The sequence below is a fragment of the Heloderma suspectum genome, chromosome 1 (genome assembly GCF_057233095.1).
Source record: "Heloderma suspectum isolate Gila_16-S chromosome 1, 16-S_ref, whole genome shotgun sequence".
Taxonomy (NCBI): domain Eukaryota; kingdom Metazoa; phylum Chordata; class Lepidosauria; order Squamata; family Helodermatidae; genus Heloderma; species Heloderma suspectum.
In genome coordinates this window covers 33,496,792-33,523,011 of record NC_139458.1, presented here as the reverse complement: position 1 = coordinate 33,523,011, position 26,220 = coordinate 33,496,792, and the positions used below count along the sequence as shown (strand labels likewise).

At 45.8% G+C, this 26,220-nt stretch overlaps 1 protein-coding gene across 2 annotated transcripts in view; it reads left to right on the top strand.

The window, feature by feature from the left end:
* UNC79 (unc-79 subunit of NALCN channel complex) overlaps window positions 1-22,619 on the top strand; it is a 222,922-nt gene extending 200,303 nt beyond the window's left edge. For both annotated transcript variants that reach the window (XM_084840226.1, XM_084840236.1), the window contains 7 exons: window positions 1,335-1,424; window positions 4,074-4,249; window positions 6,528-6,714; window positions 9,940-10,137; window positions 14,290-14,367; window positions 19,527-19,568; window positions 22,419-22,619. In XM_084840226.1, the coding sequence (XP_084696352.1) occupies window positions 1,335-1,424; window positions 4,074-4,249; window positions 6,528-6,714; window positions 9,940-10,137; window positions 14,290-14,367; window positions 19,527-19,568; window positions 22,419-22,619 (972 nt within the window). The remainder of the gene's footprint in view (window positions 1-1,334; window positions 1,425-4,073; window positions 4,250-6,527; window positions 6,715-9,939; window positions 10,138-14,289; window positions 14,368-19,526; window positions 19,569-22,418) is intronic.
* The last annotated feature ends 3,601 nt before the right edge of the window (window positions 22,620-26,220 follow it).

Sequence of the window (26,220 nt, the reverse complement as noted above, 5' to 3'; positions counted from 1 at the left end):
GCTACGTAAGTCTTTACGTAGCCTATCATGTCTATGGGGCGGGGGGAAAGGACACAGACTGCAAATGGTGGCGGTGGCAGCCGTTCGAAAGACCAACCGCTGCCACCGCCGAAGCCGCCGCTGGACCCGCCTCTGTCCGGAACATCAGCCCCAGGTAAGTCTCGTCCCAGGGGGGATCCGCGGGGCACGGGGGGGGGGCAGGCCGTTCCACGATGGATTTTGGGGGGGCCGAATGCACTGGCATTCGGCCTCACCGAGATCCGTCGCGGAATTCTCTGACATCCCTACTTCTCCCAAAGAATCTTGAGAGCTGTAAATTGTGAGGCCCCATCACTGAGCCAGTCACATTTCCTGAGAAAAGGGGCTGACTATTAAACCAGTTCAGGTCGATGGCTATTAGGGATGCATGAACCCACCCCCATCAGGGTTCTCCGGGCACCCACCCAGCCCCTGCCCCCAGTTGCTGGTCCCTGGACTGGGCTCAAGCCCCTCCCGTGCTCGGCGAGTGGCCTGCACTCATCCCAGCGCCTCATCGAGCTCTGTGGTCACCATTTTTTGAAAAATAAAATGGCAATTGCAAAAATGCGCATATTTGCATATGTGCAAATATGCGCATTCGCAAAATGTGCATTTTCACACATGTGCAAATATGTGCATTTGCAAAATGTGCATTTTTGTGCATACACAAATATGCACATTTTTTATTTTTCAAAAAATGGCGACCATGGAGCTTGACAAGGCCACCGGGGTGAGTGCGGGCTGCTCGCCAACGCAGGCACAGGGTGAGCAGGGGCAGGGGCTCAGTGAGTGGGGCTCAGGGGTGCAGGGAGAGGGTTTCTGCCGGATTCCCGGATCAAATCGGGCACCTGCACCATCCCTAATGGCTATATGTTACCTCCAGTATCAGAGGCTGTATGCCTATGTACATCAGTTGCTGGAGAACACGGTAGGAGTATGCTGTTACACACATGTCCTACTTGTGGGTTTCCTGTGAGCAGCTGGTTGGCCACTGTGTGAACAGAACACTGGACTAGATGGACCCTTCGTCTGATCCAGCCTGGCTCTTCTTATGTTCTTAGGTCTGTAGTGTAGATGTGCCTTTCAAGATTTCAGCCCTACATAGCAACTCTACTATTTCAGACAGTGAGGCTGCACACCTTCCCACTGGGGTCTGACCAACTTCAAAAAATGTTGTGAGATCTTTTGGGGGACTGGCAAGTTTTCAGTGGGTGAGATTCAGTTTGTATTTGGGGTGGGTTGGGGAGGGAATTGTCCTTTTGTTGTTGTGCCTTGGGGAGTCATTAAAGTTGACCCATTATCCTTCCAAATTTCAGTGTGGAACAGCAGCAATGGAATGCATGAAGCAGTATATTGGGGAAGTTTTGGATTTCATTGCTGATATGCATACTTTGACTAAATTAAAGGTGAGTATAGCATCCAGAAGCATCAACTCAAATGGTTTTATTGCATCACTGCAGAATTCTGCATTGTGGCCATGCATAGAATGGGGAGAGCCTCTAGGAAAGAGATTGTTTTTCAAGGCCAGTATCATGTTATAAAGAAAGGTTACAAAAAAGTAGGTTCACACAATAAGGATGATAGAAAGAGTTGTATTATACGGAAAACACAGAGTAGAAAATAGTGGCCAGTTCCAAAGAGCCGCTAACGTTCATGCAAATAACTTGTTCTAGCCCAGTGGAATTTTTGAACCCATCCTCCACCATTTTGAACAGCAGGTCCCCATATCACAGAGTCCTTTTAAAACCCCTTTGGTTTTAAAAACAGTTTGCCATGTGGCCTCGGTGGGTGGCCCAACTCTCAATCTGCTGGCTATACTTCTGCTTTTATGAAAATGTACATTCAGGCCATCTAAAAAAAAGGCCAGTACAACTATAGTACCGTTGACAAAGGGTGGGAAACTTTTTCAGCCCAAGGCCCCCATTCCCTTGTGGGAACCCTTCCAGGGGCTGCATTCCAGAAGTGGGCAGCGGCCAGAGCTAAAGTGGGTGCAGCCAGAGTCCCATGACTCTCGCCTAGATTCAGTAGATTTGTGTGCTGTGTTTGCTGGGTGTGGCCTCCATCTCCTTGACCAGCCACCACTTTTCTCCAGTGAGGCTGTGTTTTCTAGTGTGATGGCTGAGGATGCTTCCGCTTGGTGAATACCACTCTTCCAATGTGAGTTATCTAAAAGTTCTAGTTATCTCTCAGACAGCCTTGCCTGATTGTCCCTTTTTGATAGCCTTGGAAAAAATAAGAATACAAGGCAGTATCCTGTGCACCACAGACACTAACATAAATTATGCTGCGCCAGCATCAGCAAGCTCTAGTGTAATAGCAATAGCGTTTGCTGATGCAACAGGTTTCCCCAGAATACCCCTCGTGCTGGCAAAGGCTATTAGTGTTGCACTAGAGGTTGCTTATGCTGGCGCAGCACAATTTACAAAATTGGGCAGGATAGCTAATACTTTGGAAGACAGAAACAAAATTCAAAGTGATCTTGATAGACTGGAGAGTTGGGCAGAAAACAACAGAATGAAATTGAATAGGGATAAATGCCAAGTTCTGCACCTAGGGAAAAGAAACCAAATGCACAGTTACAAGATGGGGGATACGTGGCTCAACCACACTACAAGCGAGAAGGATCTTGGAATTGTTGTCCATCACAAGCTGAATATGAGCCAACAATGTGATGTGGCTGTAAAAAAGGCACATGCTATTTGGGGTTGCATTAATAGAAGCATTGTTTCCAAATCCTGGGAAGTACTAGTTCCCCTCTACTCAGCACTGGTTAGGCCTCATCTGGAGTACTGTGTCCAGTTCTGGGCACCACACTTTAAGAAGGATGCAGACAAACTGCAGAGGGTTCAGAGGAGGGCAACGAAGATGATCAGGGGACTGGAAACAAAGCCCTATGAGGAGAGACGGAAAGAACTGGGCATGTTTAGCCTTGAGAAGAGAAGACTGAGGGGAGATAGGATTGCGCTCTTCAAGTCCTTGAAAGGTTGTCCAAGCGAGGAAGGCCAGGATCTCTTCTTGATCATCCCAGAGTGCAGGACACGGAATAATGAGCTCAAGTTACAGGAAGCCAGATTCCAGCTGAACATCAGGGAAACCTTCCCGACTGTTAGACCAATACGACAATGGAACCAATTACCTAGGGAGGTGGTGGGCTCTCCCACACTGGAGGTGTTCAAGACGAGGCTGGACAGCCATCTGTCAGGGATGCTCTGACCTGGATTCCTGCATTGAGCAGGGGGTTGGACTCAATGGTCTTATAGGCCCCTTCCAACCCTACTATTCTATGATTCTATGAATGGGATGCTCCCACAGAATGTTTACTCCTACCTCTAGTGGACCCTCCTTGGTATTATTTCATGCTCATTTCTACATTAAACACCTTCAGGTACCCCCAACTGGCTTGAGTTCTGGGCATCTAAAGGACTGCCTTCTCCCACATAAGCCTACGTGAATGTTCTGATCATCATCAGAGACCCTCCCCCAAGCCCCACCACCACCTTCTGAAGGCAAGGAAGTGGTGACTGGGGAGAGAGGCCTTATCGGTTGTGTCACCCCACATGTGTAACGCTCTTCCCCAGGAGGCTCACCTGGTACCAAACTTAGGGTGCAATCCTATGCATGTTTAGACAGGAAAAAAAAGTCCTACAACTCCCAGCATGCCTCTGTTAGCATGGCTGGCTGGGGCATGTTGGGAGTTGTAGGACTTTTTTCTGTCTAAACATGCATAAGATTGCACCCTTAATGTATTTTCAGTGCTAGGCAAAGATGGTGGTATATGGTTTTCTAGCTCAGTTTTCTAGTACATCTTCTAGGCTGGTTTAAATGAATGGCTTTTATTAATTCTGGTGGCTGTTATTGCTCATATTGATTATACTCCTTCTGTTGATGAAGTTTTGTTTTTGTTATTGAACTTCTGTTCTGGAGACATTCACTCTTTAGTGAGAGTGCAATGTTTTCAGCTGAACCAAATCATGCCCTTGTCCTTTAAAATACCTTTCATGTCCACGTGTATTCCTTTTCATTCTTTTAATGTGTTGAATGTCCTTGCATCACAGAGTCATATGAAAACATGTTCCCAGCCACTGCACGAGGACACCTTTGGTGGGCATCTGAAGGTTGGCTTAGCTCAGATTGCTGCGATGGAAATCTCACGTGGAAACCACAGGGATAACAAAGCTGTGGTTCGTTACTTGCCCTGGCTGTATCATCCTCCATCTGCAATGCAACAGGGGTAAGAAAAAGTATTGGTCATGAATGGAATAATAATAAAGATCTTTGACTAGATCTCCAAATGATGAGGGGTTGGGGGAGGTTGCTATGTTCATCACTAATAAAGTCACAGATACTATCCAATAGGAGTTCTTAACATTTGCACCTTGAGTCTTTTCAGGGAAAGGTGTCTAAGAAATCATCACCATAATCTACATTTTAGACAGGCCGCATTTTCACAATATATTGTTGCTGCTGGTCCTTGTTCACATGGACACGTAACTTCTGTGTATACATGCATAATGACCAACCTGGGTCTAAGCGGGCCGTTAAGTGTGGTGTGCGCATAGTAGTTTATGCACCATACTCTTACTAAACTTGGGAATAACTACTTCTAAAATGGGGAAATCAGCTCCAATGCTATTTGAAAGTCCAAACACATAGACTTTATTTTTTATTTTTTTACAGATTTTTGTTCTCAAAAACATGTGCATGCATACTGGTTACAGAAGAGAAAAATTGCTTGGTTAGTACAGCCAGTATATCCGTTCTAATAGGCCTAAGAGACAGAGAAAGATGAAAACCAAAAGAAATAACGTTTGCCAAATAAGAGGGGAAGGTGGTGCTATGAAAATAGCAGAGCAATTGGAAAGTTATCCAACCAAGGAAGCTCAGGTGCTGGTGAAAATGGTTGGCTGCAAGAGTGAAAATGGAAAACTGGGGGGAAAGGAAAAGAAATAGAGCTTAGGTGGCTATAATTACCTGTCTTCAGAGAAGGGACGAGCTAAAGGACTTCACTTCTTGATGGGTTGCCAAAAATTAGAAAAATGCTGTGGGACTACCTTTGGATTTCCCCAGCCCAGGGTTTTAAAAAAGAGGAGAAGTATTGGGTTCTGGCTACTGAACAGAAGACTCAGAGAGGTTCCTTGCCCCTTGATTAATTTTACATGTAGCTGGCCACATAGAGTGTGTAACACAATATTCAAAACAAAAGGCTCATCACGGGTGCCCAGGGAGTACTTGACCTTGCTGACCTTTCTGGGAGGTGGGGACACTTCAGGATTGAACCTCCAGGGCTGTTGATTGGTCAGTTCAAAGGTACCTTTCAAGCTTAATAAACTGGGTGGTGGTGTGGCAATCAGAAAGGTATTTGCATGTTTTCTGCAGTCACAGAGAACAACGCTCTTCAATCTAATCCAGGAGCATGCACATATATTCTATGGATAGTATCCAGCGGTGATGCAGTGCTAACATTAATGATGTTGCACTAGCGTAAGCCAACGCTACTGCAACATCATTTGCACTGGATAGTGCAAAGGGGAAGAAAGCAATGATTACAGCGGCAAGTTGCCGCTTTTTCCCTTTGAGCCAGCAAGCGCTGATGATGTTGTGCTAGGGTTGGTTTACGCTAGCGCAACAACATTAGCGGTAGCACTGTGCCACTGTTGGATACTACCCTATGGCTTCTGTGCCTCTGCAGCAATCCCAGTGCCGTAATGATGGTCTTGGCAGCTTTTCAGGCTGTGTCTTCCAGCACAAAAATGGATTGTTGAGCCAAGGTGTAGGGGTAACGCCAATTAAATCCACAGTGCACAAGATTTCGTGTCAGAGAGCCAGCAAGTCTAAAGCGCCTCTGTAACAATATACACTAGTTGGGGCAGGGGTTCCTTTTCTTAGTGATAAAAAGAGCCAGTGTGGTATAGTGGTTTGAGTGCAGGAATGTGACTTGGGAAACCCGGGTTCTAGCCCCCACTCGGCCATGGAAGCTCACTGGGTGACTTTGGGCCAGTCACAGACTCTCTGCCCAACCTACCTCACAGGGTTGTTGTTGTGGGGATAAAATGGAAAGGAGGAGGATTATGTACGCCGCTTTGGGTGACTTGGAGGAAAAAAGGCAGGATATGAATGCAATCAATCAATCAATCAATCAATCCATAAATAAATAAATAGATAGATAGATAGATAGATAGATAGATAGATAGATAGATAAAGTCTTTGATTTCTAAGGAAATAGCGTAACCCTTCAAAAAAAAGCGACATCTTGGGGAAAGACATCTGAATCTGCAACAAATTATTAACAAATATTTATTTACTCAGTGAACGTTACTGTTCGAAACAAACCGATCATCTGGAAAGGCAGTTTTATGTGCACTTTGCTTTGCCCATGTCATGCATCCATTTAATTATTATTATTATTATTATCATCATCATCATCATCATCATCAATAATAATAGTAATATTTGAGGGCAAGCTTTTGAGAGAATAATCAATTAAAACATAACATGTTCTTTTTCAACAGGCCCAAAGAATTCATCGAATGTGTATCTCATATCCGGTTGCTCTCCTGGCTCTTGTTGGGGTCACTGACGCATAATGTCGTCTGTCCCAATTCCCCTTCAGCCTGCATGCCCATTCCGCTGGATGCAGGCTCTCACGTTGCCGATCACCTAATTGTGATCCTGATTGGGTTTCCAGAGCAGTCCAAGGTAAAAAGAACTCTGCAAGATTGTGGTGACTGTATGATGTATGGGTAATGAAGGCTGGGTGACGAAGGTAATAGTCAGAGCTGTTGCCCCTTGGCAGTGATTCAGAGAAGAATTTGCAGCTGCTGTACAGGCTCTTGCTTGGAGGCAACTAGCCGGTGGCTAAAGCCACCTTGGTCTTCCCTTCACCTCTACAGCCCCAGGGCAGCCGAGCATTGCAGCAAGAGGAAGGGGAAACAGGTTCCCCACAGCTGCTGGTCCTTTCGCCATTGGCTGGGCTCAGGCTGATCTTCATTTACCTGGTCTTCTAGCTGGGAGAGTGGGCTCAGTGTCCGTTCACATGTTTTCTTCAATACACACCTGCAGGGTTATCACGTTTGGTAGCATCACACTCCCACATGATACACAAGGGGGCACCCTGGACACCCAGTGGCCTTCTAAGTGCTGGAAACAAGGCAGCTGTGTGACTCCTCCCACCCATTCCCTGTTGCCCCTTCCTCACCCCTGCTGACGTGAGAAGATCTCAGTTCCCTGGAGGAAATGGGTAGGCAGAGCCTTGTCTGCTTTGCCAAGGGCTGCATCCGGTGAATGGATTGCAAGATGGCAATTCCAACGATACCTAACTCGACCCAGTTCTCATGACACTGCATTAAGTCCAGTGTTGCTTGAACGGACTTCCCCCTCCCCCCCACTGCAGCCATCTCCATCCTTCCTAAAGTCTGCTCCAAAGGGTCTCCCAAACCTTCAGAGCAGGTTTTAAGGGGGGCAGAGCTGCAGCGGGGAGAGAGAATTGCCTCCTCCTCATTGTGCTGCTCCATCAGTGGAACGGGCTAATTGGACACCAGATGTGAAAGGGCAAAGAGGGATGCCCTAACTCCCAGCAGTGCAGGCAGGGACAAATGATTGCTCGGGCTGAACACCAGCCCAGCAAGGTAGGCTGCCACCACACCTTGTATCCAACTTGGCCTGAGCCAGGGGGACTCTCAGACCTCACAGGACACCCCTAGGGCTTAAGAAATTAGGGCCCATGCCGGCTTCCTCTGTGTCAAAGCCCTAGGTCTGAAACCTTAAACAGTAGCAATAACCAAGAGGAAAGCTCTGGACTTAGTAAAAAGGTAAAAAGGTAAAGGTGTCCCCAACCAGTCGTGTCCGACTCTAGGGTGCGGTGCTCATCCCCGTTTCTAAGCCGAAGAGCCAGCGCTGTCCGAAGACGCTTCCATGGTCATGTGGCCGGCATGACTGAACACCGAGGTGCACGGAACGCTGTCACCTTTCCCGCCGAGGCGGTACCTATTTATCTACTTGCAATTTCTTGCTTTTGAACTGCTAGGTTGGCAGGAGCTGGGACTGAAGACGGGAGCGATCTCCATCACGCAGCACTCGGGTCTCGAACTGCTGTCCTGCCGACCTTCCAGTCTGCAGTTCAGCATCTTAACCACTAAGCCACTGTGGCTTAGACTTGGACTTAGTACCAAGGTTTAATTGAAATAAAGATTCAATGGATTCCTGCATTGAGCAGTGGGTTGGACTCGATGGCCTTGTAGGCCCCTTCCAACTCTACTATTCTATGATTCTAAAGCATACACATTCAAATATGATAGGTGGTAAACTTATTTACAAAAGGGAAAGGGAAAAGGAATAACATAAAATCAAACAATGCTTCAAGGTAAAAACAACAAAGCTTACCTAAACCTGCCTATAGGCACCTAAGCACAAATCTTCAAATAGGACAGGTCCAAATTGACATATGGGGGTCCAAAGCAAACACAAAAACAAAGATGGAGACAAATGAGACCAAACAAAGACAAAGAGCATCCATAGCCCCCCTTGTTTTATACTCAACAACCTTTGACGAATGTGAGGTGAGCCTCCTTAGCCAATCACTAGCTGACTGAATAGTTTTCCCAGACTTTCTGGGGAGTAAGAAGTTCTCACAGAAGCCCAGCTGAGATCATTCAGTCTAATTGGCAAGAGTTCTGCTCTGGTCAAGAAGGGCCTTGAGACCAGGTCAGTATGGTTTAGCGAGCGTGTGCAGGTCCATCTTCACAAAATGGAGTTTTCACAGACAGTTAGACCACTAAAGGAAAATGAATTTAGAATCATAGAATCATAGAATAGTAGGGTTGGAAGGGGCCTACAAGACCATCGAGTCCAACCCCCTGCTCAGTGCAGGAATCCAAGTCAGAGTATCCCTGACAAATGGCTGTCCAGCCTCATCTTGAATGCCTCCAGTATGGGAGAGCCCACTACCTCCCTAGGTTCCATTGTCGTATTGGTCTAACAGTCAGGACGTTTTTCCTGATGTTCAGCTGGAATCTGGCTTCCTCTAACTTGAGCCCATTATTCCATGATGTCCTGCATTCTGGGATGATCGAGAAGAGATGCTGGCCTTCCTCTCTCTGACAACCTCTCAGGTACTTGAAGAGCACTATCCTATCTCCCCTCTGTCGTCTCTTCGCAAGGCTAAACATGACCAATTATTTCAGTCTCTCTTCATAGGGCTTTGTTTCCAGACCCCTGATCATCTTTGTTGCCCTCCTCGGAACCCTGTCCAGCTTGTCTGCATCCTTCTTAAATTTCTTGAGACCATCCATTGTAATATAAAGTCCACCATTCAGAGGATATTGACCTGAGAACTGGTGGATCAAGAAGTCACTCCCCACCCCACTACACACATCACCCCCACACCTTCAAGTGTGACACCGGCAAAATTGTTATTCTGCTGATTTCTCAGAGTCACAGGCTTGCTCATGGAATTACACAGACCAGACAATTTTATGGGTCACTGTGGGAGGTCCTTTTGGCCTCAAATGATTGCAGGGGCCTATGGAAATTCTGACAATGGTAAGAAGTGATGCAGAGGTCTTCCTTGAACTCAGTGGTTTTATTTGTCCATTCCCCACTCTCCCTGTTCCAAACAAGTCTGCGATTTTTCATGGGCTCCAAGCTTGTCCGACCCTTTCCCAGCTTTGGTCTGTGAATATCGACTAGCTATTTCAAAACGAAAGAGTTGCCATATCACCCTCCCTCTGTACGCTGAGAGGAAAGAAAATCCGAGGGAATTCTTTGATAGAGCTGTCTCTGATGTGGATTGATTTGACAGGCAGGCGTGTTATCGTGGCAGGGAATTATGATACTCCAGCACTCTGAGGGAGAACACATGCATCCTGTAGTAGATTGTTTGGAGAAAAGCAAAACTTCTAATTGTTCGTATTTCTCTCCCTGTAGACATCTGTCTTGCACATGTGTTCCCTCTTCCATGCCTTTATATTTGCCCAGCTGTGGACAGTATATTGTGAACAAGCGGCGGTCGCTCCCACGGTCCAGAACCAGAATGAATTTAGCTTTACAGCAATCCTCACTGCCCTGGAGTTTTGGAGCCGCGTAACCCCAAGCATCCTCCAGCTGATGGCACATAACAAGGTGGTGAGTCAGGTGCAGCGATCAGAGCTAGCAGCAATCTCATAAATCCATAAATAATAACCAAATCCAAAACAGATCAGGTACCTTTTAAAAATGAAGACCCTGGGGCTGTGTATTCATCCACTTGAAGGGTGGGCAGTAGCTAAATGGGAGAGCACGTGCTCTGCATGCAGAAGGTCCCAGGGTCAAATCCTGACATCTCCAGATAGGACTGGGAAGGACTGCAGTTTGAAACGCTGGGGAAGCACTGCCAGTGTACACAATAGCTATCCCGAGTGACCCGTGATTTGACTGTGTAAGGCAGCTTCCTGTGCAAGATTGTGGGAGTTTATCTGGGCAATCTTAAGTCTCTATCAAGGGTAGAAACACTCAAGGCTTACAAAAATTATGTTCGGGGCAACTGAGAGCCCACCCTCCAAAATCCCCCAAGCTGACCTTTGGTCATGAGACTCATCCTAGGCTGGAGAGGCTAGTGAGCAAGTGAAAGCATCAAGTCTTGCGGGGGGGGGGTGTGTGTGTGGAGGTGTTATGTAAGGGGTGTAGGTCAGCTGGCCCCCACAGAAGGATCAGCTGCTGGTGCAATCACAGCCGTACATGGCCCAGAATTTCCCCTGATCAAGCATGTTGGTGGCACTGAAAGAGACCTCCGTGTTGTTGGCTCAAAAAGAGAACTGCTACTGCTATGACCTGAATACCTGCTCAGCCTTAGGCGATCCTGGGGTGACCTTGTGGGGGTGCAGTGGGAAGGCTGACCGTTGGGTTCCTATGCAAACCACCTTTGTGGAGCCCATTCTTAGGGCTTCTTCACACGGAGCTTTTATCCTGTTTTGAGATAGGTTACTCATGGAAGTTTGTGGGTCCTTGATAACGTCATCAACCTTCAGGGCATCTCCCGCCCTAAATGGCCTTTATCCCATTTTTTAAAAGATCAGAGATAAAGATTACAGTGCTTGAGTTTCCTCTGTGAAAAGAGGAAAATCTGCAATAAGATGAGCTAGACCACAGCGCCATCTAGTGGCTGTACAATGAAACATATGGAAGACTCAGATAAGGGGGAAGCGGGGGGGGGGGAGGAAGTGCATGTAAAGGGAGTTCATTGTGATCCTGCATTTAAAATGGAACCAGAAAGCCCCGCTTTAAATGCAGGATTTTAGGCTGGTGTAGTGATGCTCTTTGACAGACCAGTTGGGGGCATTGTAGGGGGAGGTGAAGTACATAGGGATGAGTAGTCTCTTCTCTCCTTCTGCTCCACTTTCTGCACTCACCACAGATCCTTACACTTGTACTTTTATAGTGTTTAACTGGTGATCAGTGCACAAATGCTTATCCAAACATAGCAACTGATCGCTCTTGTCTTATTTATAATATCACAATACAAGGTAGAGTAGGCAGATTGATAATGACTTGTAATGACTTGGCTGGGTGGTATTTATTTCTTTTACTGTTGTGTTTTTAATCTATCTGTTTTTACATTATGTTTTAATTAATATCTCTCTCTTATTGTTAGCCTCTTTAAGCACCATTTTTGGGTGGAAAGGCAGGATATTAATTAATTAATTAGTAGGGACTGGGGATGGTTGACATGGGAAAGCAGGCAGTGTGCATCCCATTCAGTTTTAGAGGTGGATGTGCCCCTTCTGCTTCCAGTACCAAGGAGCCACTTTCCCTTTAATCCAGAAGCAATCACCCTTCAAAATGAACCATGACAACTTCCCCAAAGGCGTTAGATGAGGAGTGTCTGAGGTTTTGAGAATGAATGTTATTGTCACCCCCTAAGCACAGGCTAGGAAACTCCCTGAATTGGCAATACCTTCCATAAAATGCATTGAGCCTCATGTGGCGCAGAGTGGTAGGCGGCAGTATTGCAACCGAACTCTCCCCATGACCTGAGTTCGATCCCAGCGGAAGCCGGGTCTCAGGTAGCCGGCTCAGGTCGACTCAGCCTTCAGAGGTCAGTAAAAGGAGTACCCAGCTTGCTGGGGAAAAGGTAGTCACGACTGGGAAAGGCAATGGCAAACCACCCCGCTATAGTCTGCCATGAAAACTCCAGCAAAAGCAGCGTCCCTCTAGGGATCAGTAATGACTCCATGCTTGCACAGGAGAAACCTTTCCTTTCCTTTCCTTTCCTTTCCTTTCCTTTCCTTTCCTTTCCTTTCCTTTCCTTTCCTTTCCTTTCCTTTCCTCTCCTCTCCTCTCCTCTCCTCTCCTCTCCTCTCCTCTCCTCTCCTCTCCTTTCCATAAAATGCATAGTAATAGCATTGCATTTCAGCAGGGTGTTTTGAAACATAATTAACTGGTCCTTCCAAATAATACTGAAGCACACTACAAAAAAGATGCTGATTTTGTTGGTAATGTTATTGACAATCCAAAGATCTTTTTGGTGCAAGACATTGGTTTACCTGTATATGTACATCATAGAAAACATTAAATGACATTTATGACCTCAAGACCAGGGAACATTTTTCTGTGCCATATTTTTGCTTTGAAGAAAACCTGAAGAATTACATATTTGTAGGTCACTGCTAATGCAGAATGATAAACCTCTTTAATTGGGTAGGGAATAAGTAAAGCTATGGCAAACCTAGACAGCATAGTAAGAAGCAGAGACATCACCTTGCCGACAAAGGTCCGTCTAATCAAAGCTATGGTTTTCCCAGTAGTAACGTATGACTGTGAGAGCTGGACTATAAGGAAGGCTGAGTGCCGAAGAATTGATGCTTTTGAACTGTGGTGCTGGAGAAGACTTTTATGAGTCCCCTGGACCGCAAGGAGGTCAAACCAGTCCATACTAAAGGAAATCAATCCTGAGTGCTCATTGGAAGGACAGATACTGAAGCTGAAGCTCAAATATTTTGGCCACCTAATGCGAAGAGAAAACTCTCTGGAAAAGACCCTGATGCTGGGAAAGACTGAAGTCAAAAGGAGAAGGGGATGGCAGAGGATGAGATGGCTAGATACCATCACTGATGCAATGAATATGGACTTGAGCATGCTCCGGGAGAGAACGCAGGACAGGAAGGCCTGGCGTGCTATGGTACATGGGGTCACGAAGAGTCGGGCACGACTGAACGAATGAACAACAACAAGATAGCAAGATAATTTTCAGAAAGAATCCAGTAAAAAAAAATTAACTGCCTCTGCAATGAATGGCAGCTGGCCAAAATGGGATGTTGAGAAGGACTTATAAGGGCCAGGTAGCTTTTGTTTGCACTTCTTGTGGGACTTAAAACTAGTTAAAATTAGTGATAGGCAAATTTATCCCAAATTAATTCATTATTTCCTCAAAAAGTAATGAATTCATTGTGTAATCTTGGATGAGAGTTCTCCTTTAATTCTTTAATTCCCTACCCAATTAAAGAGGTTTATCATTCTGAATTAGCAGTGGCCTACGAATATGTAATTCTTCAGGTTTTCTTCAAAGCAAAGTTCTGTGTATATGAGTTTTGTGCATGTACAATATCAAACTGCATCTTGGAAGCTATAGTTTGGAATGCATTCACCACGTTATTATGTACCTCTTCCTGATCAGTTGTTTCCATGTGGCCTTTCTATGTAATGTTTACACGGCGTAACCAATTGGTATGTGGAGGGGAGAGATATGGATCCGTATATGGAGGTGTATGCAACCTACATAGCTATTTCTTCGGGCAGGATTGGTTTGTGGAAAGAGTTGCCAACCTTTCTTTAAAGGGTTAAAGTGACTTTATCACATTTCCTTCTGAATTAAAATGGTTAAACCAACCAACCAACTCAGTGCATGCAGAGAAATGCCATAGTTTAGATCCAGTTTGCCCATGTTCTGAAGCTGACCATCTATTCCGAAATTAATAAAAAATTTGTAAGACAGCAATCCAAGCTCGTTATAAAGGTGAGCATGAGGAATGCATGAGTTTCGACCAACAATCCGAGAAATTGTGGAATTCAGTGGCATCACTAGTGAAAATATTGTATAGATAGGCACAGCTGTAATTGAAGGTAAACTTGGGTTTCCCATTTGTCTGTTGGATATTTAATCTGAAACTTCAGTGGTTGTATGTTGCTCTCATTGAACTGCCATACTAATGAACTGAGGTTAATCCTATCATCCACTAGCATTTGTATTCATTACCACATTGTACTAGACATTTATTTTATTTCACTGTATTTTCCCTCCAGATGGTTGAAATGGTGTGTCTCCATGTGATCAGCTTAATGGAGGCTTTGCAGGAATGTAATTCAACTATTTTTGTCAAGGTAGGTCCGTTCCCTATTGAGAACATGTAGTTGTTTTTCATGGTGGCTGAAATCCAGAGAGCTGCACATGGTGTTTCACGTGGGCCCTCTGGCCTTCCAGGTCTCTCCCTTTCTGCTGCCCTCTGACAAACAGCTGCTGAAGTCTGTGGGATACTCTGGAGGAGCATTTAATGCAGTGCAAAAATTTGAATGCAGAATTCAATAGGACTGGAATTTTTCCTGTCCTGGAGACAGGAAAAAATACCCTTCACCCATAACCTTCAACTAATAGGAAAAAAGATCGCTCTTATAACTGGATGCAGCTGATAAAATAGCTTTCAAAGCAGCTGTTATATAACTTGGCTATATCCCTGTCCAAAAAGGATGTAGTTATTACTAAACTAGGAGTAGCAAAGGGACAAGAGGAGAATATAAATAATCATTTTGTGTAGTTTATTTTAGCTGTTTCCCCTGAAAAGTGTCTGCATTATGCACTGCAAAGCATTTATTGCCCACCAATGAACACATCTCCTTTTTTGAGCATTACATTGGAAAGCGCTCTCAGCGTGCAGGCAGAAATTTCAGCCAGCAGAGCATGAAAGTCTTGGGGTTGTAGGAAGGCCTAAACAGTTTCTGCACATCTTCTCAATTGCACCACTGTTCTGATTTTCCCCTAGCAAGAACAAGATTGCCATGGGCTGCTTCCCATTTGGGGGAATATGCAGCATGGTGCTATACGGAACGGTGATAGGAAGATTCAAGAGGGCATGTCTGTACAAAAACATCTGGGGCTCCCTGTTTGGAACCATAGTTCCCAATTGTAAGCACAGGATAAGTTGGAAGAATGTGGCTTGCTTGGAACAAAAGAGTGCTGATACTCTGAGGGGACAAGAAGCAAAGGTACTGCTCCATGCCTGGTGGGTGCAGGCATGCCTATGTCAGGGCACACTGTTCTAACTGGAAAGACAGCCCGTTTGTTCACAGATACGCTTTTTAAAGTGATCCTAGGTGCAAGTGATCCATGTGGAAACATGAAATGGGTACATTTCACAGATGTAGGCACAAATGAAGTCTGAGATCTCTGTTAGGTCCCCATTCACAGACCCGGCGCCAAAAAAAGTCACATGACTAATCTTTAAATAACATTCCCGCATGAAAGCACTCCAGTGATGCCTTTCAAAACTCGGTATGCATGCTCCATCTGCTATGTTATCAGAAACAGGCCAAAGTTAATACTTACAAAGATTATTTGTGAGCATAAGAACTGCCTTTCTGGATCACACCAAGGTCCATGTACTCCAGCATTTTGGCTAGCTTTGGTTTTTCACAGGAAGGGCATAAAGCTGATGGCCTTGTTATTTGTCTCTGGCATCTGAAGCTTCCATTTAACTATCATGGCTAACAGTAGACCCAACCTCACAAATATAACTAATTTCCCCCCTGCCCGGCCGCAAGCATCCCTTATAAAAAATGTAGATGTCACCCCCCTCTTTAAGCAGGAGAACAAACTCAGAAATTGGGCACGTCTTCATTCCCCAGCAATGGGTTGTTGTATCCAAGACTGGCCATCTGTTAGCAGAACGGAAACTGCAGGCAAAACAGATTTCCCCTCCCCTCTGCAGCCTCCACACATGCCCCCCACCCAAGTCTATTCTGTAGTGTTCGGGACCCTCCAGAGCAGATTTGGGAAGTATGTGGGGAACTGCAGGGAGGAGAGGAGCAAGGGGAAGTCCTGCTGTGTGAGAAGATGTCCACTTGTGCGAACTTGGATTTAACCCAATGGCTCCACTGTCAGTTCTTCTCCCAGAAGGAATTATTTTTACCACCTCTTACAATAGGATAGTGTTGGTAGCTAACTCACTCATGTTAGATCAGGAAGGCTCTATAGCAGGGATGGGAAACCTCTGGCCTGTGGGCCAGATGTGGCCCCCAGGCATTCCCTATTCAACTGCAGACTTCTTTTGCTGTTATTTCCAATCATTGCTTACTTCTGAGTAGACATGCAGAAGCCTTGTCCTGCTTACCTCTGGGTAGAATTACAATTTTAATAATCAGATCTGGCCCTGCTCACTCTGCCTTTGCCTCCATCCACAGGTGAAAGGTGGGCCTGAGACCTTTCCCACTTTGCAATTTGGCCCTAAGGCTGACAGAAGCTCCCCACTCCTGATCAATAGGCCTGTAACTGCACCTCTCACACACATGTTCAGGCAGCATTTCATCTGTTTGGATTTCTGCCTCCTTGTCAACTCCACCTCTACGGTCAATCACTATAAGAGCAAACATCAGGATGTCACCTTCTGCCGTGTGGTTGTGCTCTTTAATGTGTTTATTGCTTCACTGGGATTCCCTAAACAATGCTGTTGCTAATCAGGGTGCACAAGGTGAACTTTGGACTGGACCCACCAGTAGAACACAGCCAAATGTTACATCATCCACTCCATCCACTAAAATAGTGTTCTCTGAACGGTGCTTTATCTCATGCTGCCAGTACTGATTAGCTTGTGCATGTAGCTCTTGGGAGCTTAATTGGAAAATTGCGAATCTTGATGCCATTTGAAGGAACGTTTTAGAACAATATGTCCAACTCTTGAAATAACGTTGGAGAGCATGGATAACATTTCAAAAAGGTCTTTGGGTTTGAAGGGGACCTGGCTTACAATTAAAAAACTCAAACAAAATAGCACTCCCAGCCCTTTTTGTTGCTTCCACAGTGCGAATAAACAGAATCTGAGTTAGCAAATGCCAGAAACAACCACAGGTAGCGGATGTATCTTCAGACAGAGCTGTTACAGAAGTCAGAAACCAGGGTGGGGATACAGATGCATACATGTGATGAAAATTGTGGAGGTTTGGTTAAACACCATCCTCAAGGTATTACAGGTAACCTGCAAGGATGCATTTCCAAGCAGCATTTCTAAGCAACCCTTTGAATATGATTGGTGTAATGCTGCTAACACATAGCATAATGAGCCAATTCCGCCTCCCTTCTCTGCTTGACTTCTACAAGAGGCCATGCTGTGAAGAACTGTGCACGCCAACTCAGTGTGCCATCTCTGAGTCATTTCATTGAGGCTTGGGTGGTAGAAGTGTTAGTAAATGGAAAGTTGAAAGTGGCTGGTTGAAAGATCACCATCAACTGACCTCCCTTCTCAGAGAAGGGGAAATCTTTTATCCGGGTGATTTTGCGTTACTGCCAAATTTGGCATGCAAGATTTCAGTCCTGCACGTGATGTCGACTTTAATGCAGGGGTGAGTGGCAGTGGATGTTGTTGGACTACAGTTCCCAGCATCACTGACCATGCAGGCTGAGGCTAATTGGAGTCAGACTCCAACAGCGTCTGGAGAGCCATAGGTTTCCTGCTTTCAGGGCCCAAATGATCTATGGGGCAAACGCCAGGCTGTCTCTGGAGGTTTGTACTCAGGCAAAATGGATGGGAAATTCAAGGGAAAGTCAAAAGTTTAGATCAGGGGTGTCGAACCTCTTTCAGCCTGAGGGCTGCGTTCAATTTTGGAAAAGCTCTCGGGGGCTGAATCTGAGTGGTGAGCGTGGAGGCCAAAGGCAAAATGGGCAGGGCCAATATACCAGAAATGCCAGCAAATTTTTGCTTAAAGCCAAGAAAACACCAAACGATTATTGTTGTGAACCACCCAGAGCGCTTTGGCTGTTGGCCGGTATAGAAATATAATAAATCAATAAAACGAATAAACGATTGGCAGTCGGGGGAACTGGGGTGGGACCAGGGGAACAGGGTGTGACCATCTGGGAAATCCTGGAGGGCTGGATTTGGCCCGTGGGCCCTAGGTTCAACACCCCTGGTTTAGATGATACGTACAATATTCATTAGGGTATTGGCGGGGCAGGGGTGAGAGACGTTACCCATTGTTTTTACATATTACTGTTAAGAGACAGTGAATACAACAGCTACCACATACGGACCACTTTAAATTGCACCTTGTGGCAGCTTGTGAGCAATGAGGCAGAGGCAGACTTGAGACAGTACGAGCAGCCCCGGTGCTGGTCTAGATCCCCTTCCTCCAATTGGGATAGATATTCGGACTGGGAAATGCCATACAGGAGAGTTTGAAATTGGAAAAAGGATTCTACCGATCCATACAGTTGTCACTACTATTACCATTGGGCTGACTCCTATGATCGGGAAGCTCACTGATGCCACCAACAGCCTTCGGCTACAGTGCCAAGACCACCGGATGAGGAGGGCACTTCCTTGCTCCTCTGACTATTACTTCCCAAGTCTCTGCTGGCCCAGATGCTGCTACCATCTTCAACTCAAGTACCTTCCTACCCAATTATAACCTCCCAACCTCCTCCAATTACAACAACAACTCTGCTGCTGCCGGTCTCATCTGAACAGCAGCTGGTTTCATGGCCTCTGCCTTTTGAATACCACTGCAAATCTCTCTGCTGCCTGCTAGACTGGTTCCACGAAGAAAATGACCAGAGCAGGCGCAGTGGGGTACAGTTTAAAGCCGATTCCACAAGACGACAGTTCTGTGGGCACTAGTTGCAATATCTCTGTGAAGCAGAAATGGAAAACTGATCACATAAGGTTGGACCCAATGCTGTCTGTCCACCAGCGGAATGGAAACCACTGGTAGAAGATATTACCCCTGTAGCCCCTTGTGCAACCCTCAAATTTGCTCTCGAGGCTTGGGGGACCCTCCAGAGCAGATTAGGGAGCATTTAGGGCTCTGGAGTGGGGGGAGAGGAAGGGGAAGTCCTGTTGCGCAAATGGACGCCTGCTTACATAACACTGGAAACCCATCGTTTGAAATATCAGTGGTAAAGTCAGTGATAGGGGTTTTTTTTAGTTGAAAACCATTTACAAATATTATCAGTGCTTTTTTAGATCATTGACATCCTGTTTTAGAGTAGTTCTCAAGTACTGACATTTTGAAAGAGTATTTGTACTTCACTTTTAGTTCTTTGATAAATAGACAAGTGTCCTAATGCATTCATAAAATATAATGAACGACCACTGACCTGTACTCCTTGCAAAGCGGTATGTGGTATTTGTGAATGAGTGTTCTCAGCATGGTTCATGGTTCATTCTTCAGACTAAGAGCATTAGTCATAGCTCTTCTGACCAAGTGTAATAGAATAACATGGTGATAGTAATTCATTATGGGCATGCTAATACAGACTTTCTCTCTTCCATCAGCTCATTCCAATGTGGCTGCCAATGATTCAGTCCAATCTAAAGGTAGGTTCTCCCTTCCAGCTGCCCCTCAACACATTCCTGATCTTTTGACATTGGTTTTTACTTAAAAAAATGAGTAACAAATGTCCAATCCAAATCTGTCTGATCACCCATGACGTTCTAGGCTTGGTTCACACATGCATATACATCCCTTAATTGACGACTGGTGTCTATATGTGTGGTTGGATTTCACTGAAAAACATTGGATTGGAGTCAGAGTTGGCCCATTGCGAATGGAAGGGCTCTTTCCCAATGTGGAGGGAACCATAATCCAGTAGAGCCTTGCTGGTGCTGAGTCACAGCTGTGCACCTATACACATCCTGTTCTAGAGGGTCCTGATTCTCCAGAGCAGGTTGAGGGGGCATGGGGGGATGCAAGGGGGAAGGGGAATAAGCAAAAATTGCCTCCCACCCATGGGATCATCCAGTTTGTGCAGTTCTGCTCCGTGCAACTCTGGATCCAACCCATTCGCCGGGTTCGCATGATCAGTTTGAGGCACGGTGACTTAGGCATGTGCCAGGCACCCATGAGCGCCTGTTCTGTAACCCAACCCCCATTCGTAGATTCTCGTGTAGTCCAAACCTGAGAAGAGTGGGTTGTTGGTATGATTAACAAACCAACCACAACCCCAAATAGCCCATGGGTTCTGGGTGGTTTGTTAATCATGCTAAGAACCCACCCTTGCCAGGTTCAGACAACACAAGAATCTACAAGTGGGGGCTGGGTTACAGAACAGGCACCCAGGGGTGCCCGGCACGTGCTGCAAGCCACTGTGGTTTATTTAAGCCGCCATGGCTCAAATTGATCGTGCAAACCAAGTCATAGTGTTTGAGATGACAAAGTGTTTGAAAAGATTGTGTTTGCAAAGATGAAGTGGGCATAAGCCCACAAGAGCTTATGCCATAATCAGCGTGTTAGACTTTCATGTGCCACAAGAATGTAATTCGACCTACAATGTGACATGGAAGATCCACCTGTGCAAGCCATCACTTGGTGGTGTTGTCATCAACTGATTTAACAGGCCAGTGTGAACAAGCCCTTAGAACAGCCTCCCCCAACCTGGTGCCCTCGAGATGTGTTGGACTTCAATTCCCATCATAGAACCATAGAATAGTAGGGTTGGAAGGGGCCTATAAGACCATCAAGTCCAACCCCCTGCTCAGTGCAGGAATCCAAGTCAGAGCATTCCTGACAGATGGCTGTCCAGCCTCATTTTGAATGCCTCCAGTGTGGGAGAGCCCACTACTTCCCTAGGTCATTGATTCCATTGTTATATTGTTCTAACAGTCAGGAAGTTTTTTCTGATGTTCAGCCAGAATCTGGCTTCCTGTTACTTGAGCCCATTATTCCGTGTCCTGCATTCTGGGATGATCGAGAAGACATCCTGGCCTTCCTCTCTGGGACAACTTTTCAAGAAACCTTTCAAGAGCGCTATCATATCTCCCCTCAGTCTTCTCTTCTCAGGTGGAAAGAACTGGGCTAAACATGTCCAGTCCTTTCCATCTCTCCTCACAGGGCTTTGTTTCCAGAACCCTGATCATGTTCATTGCCCTCCTCTGAATCCTCTCCAGTTTGTCTGCATCCTTCTTAAAGTGTGGTGCCCAGAAATGGACACAGTACTCCAGATGAGGCCTAACCAGTGCTGAGTAGAGGGGAACTAGTACTTCACGGGATTTGGAAACTATATTTCTATTAATGCAGCCCAAAAGTGCATTTGCCTTTTTTTGCAGCCACATCACATTTTTGGCTCATATTCAGCTTATGACCTACAACAATTCCAATATCCTTCTCCTTTGTAGTATTTTTGAGCCAAGTATTTCCCCTCAGTCTTCTCTTCTCAAGGCTAAGCATGCCCTGTTCTTTCTGTCTCTTCTCACAGGGCTTTGTTTCTAGTCCCCTGATCATCTTCGTTGCCCTCCTCTGAACCCTCTCAGCCCCAGTCGACATGGCCAGTGGTCAGGAATGCTGGGCATTGTAATCCAAAACATCTAGGGTGCATCAACCTGGGAAAGACTGCCCCAGAAACAGACTTCAGAAGAGCCTTACCCAGCCTGGTGCCCTCCAATGTGTCTGAAGGGTGCTGGGCTAGCAAGTCTGCTTTAGATGACGGGAAGGGAGAGAGATCTATTTTTCCCTGCCAACAAGCACAGCTCAGTTGATTCACACGAATTATTTGAAGCTGTTATTTTATTTATTTTTGTCTTTATTTACCTACCCCATATCCAAGGAGCTCAGGGCACTATACATGCCTGCTGGCTTTTATCATCACACCAATTCCGTGTGCTAGAGTAAGTTGAGAGAGAGTAACTGGCCCAAAGGAATCCTATAAGCTTTGTGGCCGGGTAGGGATATAAACCTGTGCTTTCCTGGGCTGCTCCCAACCCTCTGGCCACTTCATGATATTGGCGGAGAAAACAACTTTCTGCATTCCACCTGCTCTGTGATGGTGGCATGCAATCGTCTGCACTGTGCAGGTTGGTCAAATGTGGCGGGTGAGCCGACTGTGGGTCGATGGCCCTACCCTGAAGCAGAGGCTTGGATCAGCTGGCCTTCTTGTCCATTCCAGGTCTGTAAACAAGCAATTTGGCTCACAAAGAAGTCCACAAAACCCATCAGCCCATGGTGTATTTATTTTGCACTAGCCACCTGCCCAATAATGTGTATTTACAAACAACAACCACCCTAAAAATCCTTCCATGTCATCATGCTGGGTTTGACTGTGGATTGTTTTCTTTTAAGCTTAGCTTGTCTTAAATCATTGTTTGGTAAGTTGCTTTGAGGGCTTATGGTTGAAACATTTTGAATAAAGAGAAAGAAAGAACTAATTGTGAAACACCTGCATATTTTAACAGCATTTATCAGCTGGGCTCCAGCTCCGCCTGCAAGCTATTCAGAACAACGTGAACCACCATAGCCTTAGGATGTTACAGGGATCAGTTCAGATGAGCACCAACTCCTCTGTCCTCCGCAAATGGCTGCAGTGTACCCAATTTAAAATGGCTCAAGTGGAAATCCAGTCATCGGAAGCAGCGTCTCAGTTTTATCCTTTATGAACAGGGTGGAATGTTCTGAAAACGTCAGTGTAGTCTAGCAATAATAGGGCTAAAGCTATAAGACTAAAGGCCATCTTTAAAAACTATATAACAGTACTGTAGCTACACTTTTTTCTTCATGATGTGGATGTATAAAAATAGGTGAAACGGCTAAAAATAGTGGTCCACCCCTAACCACAAGTACGTTTTTGTTCGTGTGAATAATGGCCTGTACAATTTATGGGGCTGCCCTCTGAAATGAGGGATTGCTCAGGCCCGAGCCAATATGCATAGCAAGATGTTTAAATATGTGTGTTTCAGAATGTTTTCCTTTTCTTTAAAAAAAGAAAAGACACTCCCCCTCTTGTGTTTGTTCAGAGATACCTTTGAGTGTTCTTCTATGCTGCTATTTTTACACTAGAACAAAAGAAGCAGGGCTTTTAGGAACCTTCTCAGAGCTTTTTGTTGTTGCTGCTATCTTGGAACTCAAACTTGGTAATGCAATAAATCTCTTCACTAAAATAGTGACCCTGTAATGAGGATTTTTGCAGGGTTCCCCCCCCCATTTCTTTTCCAAATGATAGCAACAACTTGGAAGCATGGCCAGGTCCAGTGGCAGGGCTGGTCGGGCCTTGGCCGAGGGCCCCCAAATACAAGAGGGGCCACTTAGAGTGCCAGGGAGAGAACCTTCCAGGTTCAACCCTCATCACCCTTCCCTCCCTAGCATGCACCTCTCAGTTGACAGGTGCCCCTTGCAAGGCAGGTTGCTGAGAAGACAATTGAAATGGTAGAATTCTGGGGGTAATGCTGGCATTTTGCCCAGGGGATCAGACACACCTAAAGCCAACTCTTACTGGCTTACAAAGTGCACTTAGAAATTAGATGGTTAAACTGTGCCGGTTCACTTACCTTTTTTGTTTAAGAACTGTTAGTACTTTTAACTTTGTTTCATTGCTGATACTTTCCTGCAGCCCTGAAGCTACTAAGTATCCTCTGTATACTACCACCTGTATAGTAACCTGTATGTTATCCCTTCTTAAATACTTGTACACAGTAAGATTTTTTAAAAGTCCCATTCCTGAGGTCATTTGGGAGAACGTGAACTTCTCAGACTTCCCTGGAGAAAAGGTTTGGGGTTGTAGATTTGCATATAGTACATAGAAATTATAGAAACACTGCATAGAAGATGATGTTAAATATTTTTTAAAAGTAACTTTTAATAGCATTGAGAAGGCCTGATCCACTGAGATGTACAGAGAAGCCACCTCTTGCTTTGCAATGGGCTTTGGATCCTAGGAACAGCAGAACTTGTAATTAAAACTGAACTTTTTTGTGTCTATATACATAACTGAGATAGACTGTATTTATTGCTGTAATCTGCTGAATAAATTTAAGCTTTATATTAAAATGCTATAAAATGCATCTCTTTAATACTGCTCTTAATAACATTGGTTATTCCTTTCCTTCCAATAAACTCACTAGCATATTATGTTGGCTTGGTCATAGTCATTATCTCTGTATGTACCCATACCATAGCAGAGTTTTCATATGACAGTGATAGATACAATGGGGAAAACTTTTGGGGAGATCATGTGGGTTTTAGTGCCACCTGCAGGGAGCTCTGCACAGTGGAGTAAATGCAATTGTGGGGGGAGGGAAGGTGTTAGTTGCTCATCTAGAAAAATCCAGAAGCGTTGCTAAGAAGCTACACATTTAGAAAAGATTAATGTGTGGGCACAGGTGAAGCCATCCACATAGGGCTCTGAGCTCTGGTTCTCCCCTTCCATCGCTATCCCAGCAGGTAACACACCAGGTCATTATGGGGAATGGGAAGTCTGTGTATAGCACAGAGCTGTGCTCTTCTGTGCTGGGCAAGTTAAGGACAAAACAGACATTACTTTAAAGATGTGTCTAGCAGTTATGTCTTCTCTCCCCACCCCTTTTTACTCTTAGAGTAGGCACAGAAGGCTAAATCTGATCTTAAAAGCCCCCCTACTCCCCATGCTAGGGTCCCAGGTCAGGGGTTCTGCGTAAAAACTCTAGTTTTTACTCTAGAGTAAAAATGGAGTGGGGGAGACATAGCTGCTAAAATATATAGATATATTACATATATAGATATTTACATTTATATCCTTCCTTTTTCCCTCCAGGGAACGCAAAGTGGCCTCTATCCTCACAGCAACTCTGTGAGATAGATTAGGCTGAATGTCAGTGACTGGCCCAAAGTCACCCAGTGAGCTTCATGGCCAAGTGGGGACTAGAACCTGGATCTCCTGAGTCCCAGTCCAACATGCTAACCACTACACCACCCTGGCTCTGTGCTAGGCATACATTTAAAGTAATGTCTGTTTTGTGTCATGCAGAAAGGGAGGACTGGATGGGGAGGCATGCTCAGATCTCCCATTCCCCAGAAATGTCCAGCCATGCTGCCTATGCATGGTCACGTATGCATGCCAAACAGGAGGGAGAAAAAAATATACCCGTTATATGGGAAGTGCTGTGCTCACATGAATTAGAAACATCCCCTTAATGGCTACCCAATATAAATAATGGCTCCCCTGCATTTATTTACAGTACCCAATAATGTCTCCGCTGGATTGGTCCTGATCCGAGAATTCTTCTATGCAACAAGGTATCATAGAGAGCACATTTCTGGATCTGCCCATTTTGTTCTCCTTTGCAACAGCATTCAAAGGAGGATTTGTTTTACACACATAGGGCGCTTACCATCGGGCTGCATTTACTGTTGGATCAGGATGACATTGTGCAAAAAGAATAAAAAAAAGTAAAATAAAATGACCAAAAGGGTTAATTATTTAGGGGGCAATCCTATCCAAATGCCCATCAGCCTCCAAACTCAGAGGTTGATGGGGATCCTACGCAAGGTGGGAGCAGTGCGGAAGCGATGGTTGCCTCCACACTCCTTCCACCCTTCATTTTCGCTAGATGAGCAATAGTGCCCCATCTAGCTGTGTAGGGTTGGCGGAGAATTTCTCCCCGAAACTTCGGGGGGCTGAGCGCCAACGTGTTCGGCCCCCCGAACAAGTTTCGGGGAGAAATTCTCCGCCCCCCGCCCCCCCCCCGGGACAGGACTTACCTTTCCCGAATGTCCCTCCCGGCGGTGGGTCCCGGCGGCGGTTCGTCGGGTCTTCGTCAGGGGCGGGGGCGGCAGCCGATCTTTCGACCAGCTGCCGCTGCCGCCGTTCCAATAAAACTAAAAAAAAAAAACGCCCCCGTGATAGGCTACGTGACGATTAACATAGCCTATCACGGCTAGATTTGCAAAGTCAGCTGTGATAGGCTACGTAAATCGTCACGTAGCCTATCACGGGGGCGTTTTTGTTTTTTTTTTACTTTATTTCGCGGCCGGGCAAGGCGAGGCACCTCCTCCCCGGCCTGAATTTCGGCCGGGCGAGGTGGGAAGCCTCTCCCCCGGCCTGAATTTCAGCCGGGCGAGGTGGGAAGCCTCCCCCTCCCGGCCTGAACTTCGGGGGGAGAGCAGCGAAGTGCCTCCCCCCCACCGCGAAAAGCTGCAAGACCAGGTAAGTGGGTTTTGTGCACCCCTATGACTAGCTGGGGCTCTGTGCAGCAGGCGGGAAGAAAGCAGCCCAAGGATTCTTCA